Source organism: Nannospalax galili, unplaced genomic scaffold (assembly GCF_000622305.1).
Source record: "Nannospalax galili isolate Female #2095 unplaced genomic scaffold, S.galili_v1.0 scaffold462, whole genome shotgun sequence".
Classification (NCBI taxonomy): Eukaryota; Metazoa; Chordata; class Mammalia; order Rodentia; family Spalacidae; genus Nannospalax; species Nannospalax galili.
In genome coordinates, this window is record NW_008348078.1 from 1,004,354 (window position 1) to 1,010,915 (window position 6,562).

General features: G+C 39.6%; 1 protein-coding gene across 3 annotated transcripts in view; it reads left to right on the top strand.

Moving 5' to 3' along the window:
- The window catches only part of Spidr (scaffold protein involved in DNA repair), a 389,790-nt gene that overhangs the window by 25,916 nt on the left and 357,312 nt on the right, over window positions 1-6,562 (top strand). For all 3 annotated transcript variants that reach the window (XM_008844506.3, XM_029569016.1, XM_029569017.1), the window contains 2 exons: window positions 4,396-4,551; window positions 5,204-5,270. In XM_008844506.3, coding sequence (XP_008842728.1) covers window positions 4,396-4,551; window positions 5,204-5,270 — 223 coding nt within the window. The remainder of the gene's footprint in view (window positions 1-4,395; window positions 4,552-5,203; window positions 5,271-6,562) is intronic.

Below are 6,562 nucleotides of genomic sequence, written 5' to 3' on the forward strand. Positions count from 1 at the left end.
GTAGAAAGTATGTCCTTTGGTGTTTGGGTGGAATACTCGGTAGATATCTGTTAATTCCTTATTCTACCCAAACACCAAAGGACATACTCCAGCCAGTTTTATGTGTGATAATTAGGGACTTTCAACCTGCAAGTATTTGGAAAAATGGGAAAGTAAAGCAGAGATAACTCAGATTTGTGGTTCCCTCAGTGGGGAACCTTTGAGATTCCAAAACTGGTATTTCTGCACAGGAAACTATAAGTAGCAGGCAATAAAACAAAAGATAATGGGCAGCCCACTTTAACTGGGATTTAGGAGTGACTACAAGAAGATAAAATTGATAACTTAGAAGAAAATTCGAAAGTTGTAGAAACAGTATCAGAATTGAAGAAAGATGCTGAAGGATGGGAGATTAATAAAATCTTAAAGGATTATGTCAAAACTAAAGATGAATTCTGAGGAACCTAGCTTTCCTCAGTCCTCTGCTCCCATCTGGCCCTCTCTAGCCATGCCTCCTCTATCAGAAGTTCAATTTCCCCTCCTTCATTTCCATTCTCTTCTACTTTCCAAATCTCTACCAGTTCCGAAGGGAAGAAAGTCTGACACTAAAAGAAAAAAATTGCTATGGCTCCTTTTAAGATAAAACACAATGTGTGTATGAAATTGTCAAAGAAAAAATTGAGTAGTAAAAAATTATTGGGAAAAAAAGATAAAATCAAGGGGAAAAGGGGACTCAGATACTGTTTATATTCCTTGGGCAAAAAGTGAGCTGAAATCATTGATTATGGGATTCTCTATGATCCATAGCAGGGCTCTCTAGGATGTGCTAAAGAAATTCTGATCACTCTGTTGACATATGAATCAGATTTTCTGACTTAAACCAGTTAACTCAAGTATTGGTTCTAGGAAGTAAGGGAGAATGCTTTTGCTTGGCAGACTGGAAGAAACCATTTGAGGATTTTAATGAAAAACAGGCTAATGCTAAAATTGACTGCTGAGTTGGGAAACCCCCTCTGCCCTATGATACCAAAATTATTCCCACAAATTATTGATTGGGCCAAAATACAGCAATGTAATATAAGGCCAGGAGAAACTGTACCTAACTCTTGTCGGAGTGGAAAAAAAAAAAAATCTTTAATCAGCACTCAGGACTGAGAACTGAGGATCACAGAAGTGATGCCCTAGTAAGTTCTGTACTTACCGCCACTTTGGTCAAATGGAATAATACAGCTCAGATCTCACTTCCCACAGATGCCCTTTTGCCTTAGCAGGTGAACTTACAAGAACTGTTATAAAAAAGAGAATGCTGTCATTACCACAATTATGAAAGTGCAATTAAGAGTTAAACTCCTAGACAAAGAGACACACTAACTCCTTCCATCTTAACAAACACATTATTCATAACTATTATAAAAGGCCTGGCCACTTCTCAAGGGATTGTAAGAAACTGCAATTGATGCTTTCCCCAAAGGTGGAGCAGGCTTCTGAAAGAGAGTTTGGGGTGGGGATGAGGGGGTAAGGGAAGGGCTGCTCTGAGAGTACCTAGAGAAGTTTTACTTTTCTCCTTACTAATAACTTAGGAGAAATAGAGATAATTGTTAGCCAAAAGGAAACAAAGACTGATAGATACTAGGGATACTCATCTGTTTTAAATCCCACCACATTAAAAACCCTCTTCCTCAGAATAAAAATAAAATTCAAATGGTGGAAAATTTTAACCTACCCATTACTTCCTTTAAAATGAACCCTATAAAATTTCAATTAGGAGAAACTGTAGGATATCACACTTTTCTACTGGTCAGTTGTGCACTTATTCATTTACTGGGATGTGACTTTAAAAACCTAAAACATGCCGGGCGTGGTGGCACCAGCCTTTAATTCCAGCATTTAGGAGGCAGAGGCAGGCAGATCTCTGTGAGTTGAAGGCCAGTCTTGTCTACATAGTGCTAGGATTCCAGGCCAGCTGGGGCTACGGGGAGACCCTGTCTCAAAAAGAAAAAGAAAAAGAAGAAAAAAGCCTAAAACACTTGTATCTCTACAGAGCTCCCCTTTCCCCGTTTCTTCATTGGAGGCGTGTATCAGTCCATTTTCTGTTGCTATAATAAAGTTATTTATCTCACAGTTCCAGAGGTGAGTACCCTTTGTAAGATGTCAGCCCACGTGGGAGCATGGGAGAGGGAGACATCATTTGAGAACAGGAGCCATAGAGTGGGTCAGTTTTTCTCTTCCATAACAATTCATTCTTGTGGAAATAACTGGTGTCTTGCCAGACACCTGAACCCTTTCCAAGGGTAACATCCCATGACCTTCCACTAGGTCCTGCCCCTTAAAAATTTAACCCTTCTTACTTCACACCAAGACCAAGTTTTCAGCACAAGAGCCCTTCAGAAACAACCGCTACTTATAAGCCTCAGTAAGATGTGTGGTAAGATGTTTAAAATTGCTTTTCCACCTTCTGTTTCCTCTTAAGACATTATCAGTGACAGGTTATTTGTCCTTGGATTGTTTTGCTTTCATCCCCTTTCCCTAGATGATTTAAAATTTTTTATTCTTTCTAAAGTTTTGTCATTTCATTTCTGGATTTTTTATCTGTATATTTTGCCCTGTTTTGAAATGCAGGGTACTGGTTTACCATTTTACCTGTGTGGTGTGTCTTGAGTGTGCTTCCTTTTTGTGTTGGGATATTATTCTATTCCTTATTTTTGTCCCCCAATAGTACTTATATATGATTTGGCCTTGATACTCTTTTGTAGTTTATTTTTACATAATTATTTCTCTGAAACTTTCAAAGTGGGCAGGATTTGGAAAAGTTTCTGTACATTGAATTGTTTTCTTACAGCTTACAAAAATGTGACCACCTGGTCATGGCTTCAGAGATGCCTCCTGGCTCTCCCTTCTGTTCTGATCAGTTAGATGCTGTCTTTGTTTCTGTCACCCCTGTACTCCTGCATGGCTTCCACTACTGGTACTTTATCCTCACTATGGGGACAAGGGAGTCATGGCCAGACAGTTTGACCATCCTGTGCTGCCTCTAGCATTCTCTTCTGAGGGCAGAATCTTTGCCTAGTTTGGTCACTTTTTCAGTACCACTTTCTACTGAGCAGTGGCTGTCCACAAGGGCGGGGTCTTTGTCCTGCCCCTCTGGCTTCTTCCCCTCAGATATGGACACATGGAGGATGTGTTGGATTGTTGTTGGTACTTTGTCTTCATTCATTAGTATTTTTAAGTTTGTTAACTAGTTGTTATTGATAGTGAGTTTTCAAATTGTTTTTATTGAATTTTTGTGTATTTCATACACAGCATCTCAGTCTTAATCATCTTTATGCCTCTGTCCATACCGGCATCCTCCCGTAGTCCCCCCATCCCACCCCCTACTGGAGCCCATATACTCTGTCATCTCTGGTAAGGTCCACTGTGTCAAGTAAGTGTTACTGAGTTTTTGATTTTGCTGATGATACAGGAGAAAATGCGGTTCTCTTTCAGTGTTCTTAGTCTCATAAGAGAATTTAAGAATGGACTCAAATGGAAGCTTTAGAACAATTTTATTAGAAGGTGAAGAAAAGTCCTCAGGATAGGCAAGTTGTAAATCCCAGCAACTGCCCAGAGGAGGAGAATAGAGGGAGAAGGAAAAAAAACCCCAAAACTATACCTCTTTAGAACTGCCATGGGAGCAGACCAGAGAGATGGTTCAATGGTTAAGAGCACTGGCTGTTTTTGTAGAAGACCCAGGTTTGAATCCCAGCACCCACATGGCAGCTAACAACCATAACTCCAGTTCCAGGGATTCCACACCCTCTTCTATCTTCTGTGGGCATTATAGTTGTTTACATGCATGCAATGCATGCATACACATAAAATAAAAAAAACAAAAACAAAAAAACCCCACACAAAAACAACAGCATGAAGGTCTATCAGCTGCATGGTTGAGAGTTTTAAAGACAGTAAAAAAGCCCAGAATATTAGGGAAAGAATGGTTAGAAATGACATAGAAAAAAGGAGAGGGTATACTTTTCTGAACAATTTAGAAAAAGCTGGGCAAAAAAGCCCAGTCTGTAAGCACTCACAGGGGGTGGGGACTCCAGGCAGGAAAAGGTCACCATTTCATCAAAGCACCAGGTACTCCACCTGTTTAGCATGATGTAAGGAACTTACCTTTCTAGGGTTGTTCTTTAGCGGTGGTTGACTTGGGAAGTGAAGGCTCCAGCCAGGCCAGAGGTTTTTATCCTCTTGACCATTTTCTCTTAGGAGGCTGCTCTGCTCCTGTAACACTGTCTAGTTGCTGTGTCTGTTTGAAGATTCAGAGGAATTAAAAAACCACCTTTGCTGCCACCATTCCTGGCCTCTAAATTGCTGGTTGTGGTTTTAATGTACATATAACAAATTTGATTTTCTTTTCTTTAAAAATCACCTCTGCAGAGGAAAAGGAATTGGGATATAGAACACTCATCCTTTCTAGAAGACCGGCCACAGCAGTTGAGAAGAACAAGTCTCAAGTCAGTGGGAACAGCTGCCTCCCTCTCTAAAGCATGGCTCAAGTGTGGAGAAGGATTTCAGGACTCTGCTGAGACTTTGGTAATGTAGCCATAACATTGTTTTGCCTATGCAGAAGGTAAATCCTAAGAGCCCTGGGTATGACGTTTCTTTGGAATTTCTTTCAAAACATTACTTTTTCTCATTCCTTGAATTCCTTTAATTATTGTGACAAGTCAGTATTCCTCTCCTTCTGCCACATAGAATTTCTCCATGTGTTTGTAAAAGGAGGATGCATACCAAGATGCTGTCACATTATGAAACTACTGTGCATACTACTGTTTACAAGAAGTGTATTTACAAAATACTTATATATTCAGAATCTTTTGCCTGGTGGTTCCAGTTAATTTTTATATGTGGTAACTCATAATATAGAGGAGTGCTGTCATAAACTAAAAAGATAATATAGGAAGTAACATGTGGTCAGAGTCATATATATGAAAATGAATAATATTGAATGTTGTGTGAAATGTTTTACAAACAGTTTAAATTCTGGAAGAGTAGGAAAATGAGTTTATGTGTCTATAAGGACTGCATGTCAAGAATAGTGAACTGGTGACTATTAAAGGAAAGCAGAGGAATATGCAAAGTAGGGGTAGTATGAGGCTGAGTGCTTATAAAATGTTACTGTCTTTTAGCCTTTGTCACATAAATTATATAAATCGCATTATTTTTATTATTGTTTTGCCTGCAGCCATTAGTAAGTGAAAAGGCAACTGTCACTGAAAAGCAGCGTGAATTATCTCCAAGACCAGAGAAAGGTAATAACACTTTCTTGACCGCCCCCCCCTTGGTGTTGGAGACTAAAACCAGGTCCTTGAACTTGTGAGAAACTGCTCTCCACTAAGCTAAATCCCAATTCCTTATTTGTTGACTGTTGGCAGATAAAGCTGAAGGCTATTTTTCTGTGATTAAATTTTTTTTTTTTAAATAGTTGCTTACCCGGGCATGGTGGCGGACGCCTTTAATCCCAGCATTTGGGAGGCAGAGGCAGGTGGATCTCTGCGAGTTCAAGACCAGCCTGGTCTCCATAGTGAATCCAGAATAGCTAGGGCTACAGGGAGACCCTGCCTCAAAAAGACCAAAAAAAAAAAAAAAAAAAAAAAAAAAGTAGTTGCTTGCACAGTTTTAATAGACTGTATAGTCATGGGTAAAAACAATGTGAAAGGTATTTTTCAGAATTTTGTCTTTCATCTCTATCATCAATCACGGTATTCTTCCTATTTCTTTTTGCAATTACTAACTTTATTGTGTGCTCTTACTGGGTTCACATTTACCGTAGAATCTTAAAGGTTAGCTCAGGCTCAGATCTTCAGGTAAATAGTGGATGAATGACTGCCTGGGCTAATCCCTAGTACTATGAAAAAATTTTTTTAAAAAAAAAGAAGAAGAAATTCATTTGGAAAAATAAACATGACTTATGCTGTAATGACTGTACTGCTATAAGCTATACAATTTTTACTTGGTGAAGTAATTAGGTAAGCTTTCCAATTACAAATTCAAGGAGATTCTGTTTATATATAGTAGGGATTGAATTTATCTCCTGCAGCAAGATAGACTGATTTTTGAGCCTCACACTATTCGGATAGGATTGCTTCTCTGGGGTGTAAGGTGTAAAGTGGCAGCTGGGTTTTCTGGGCCAGATTCTAGAGAAGACTGTGGGTGCTGAGGGATTTTCATTGAATGAGCTTTGTCTTTCTTTGGAAGATATGCCTTCTTCAGGACTTTGACAAGAACCTGTCACATAGGGTTATTTCCTCTAAAGATGGTGTGGTAAAGCTGCCAGTAAAATTAGGGTTTGTTGTAACAGAGAAGAGTAGGCACGCATAACATGCTACTGGCTTTGTTGCTGTCATTGGTCAGTTACCCTTGGGTAGATTAGAGGGATGGGTGCTTATAACTTCGTGATCTCTCTTCACTGTAACCTTGGAAAAACAAGCTAAATGCTGTAGTCTCAGATTCTGCTTCTGGAATCTCCCTCTCCTCCACTCCCCCTCTCCTCCCCCTCCTCCTCCCCCTTCCTCTCCCCTTCCCTCCTTTCCTCTTTCCATCC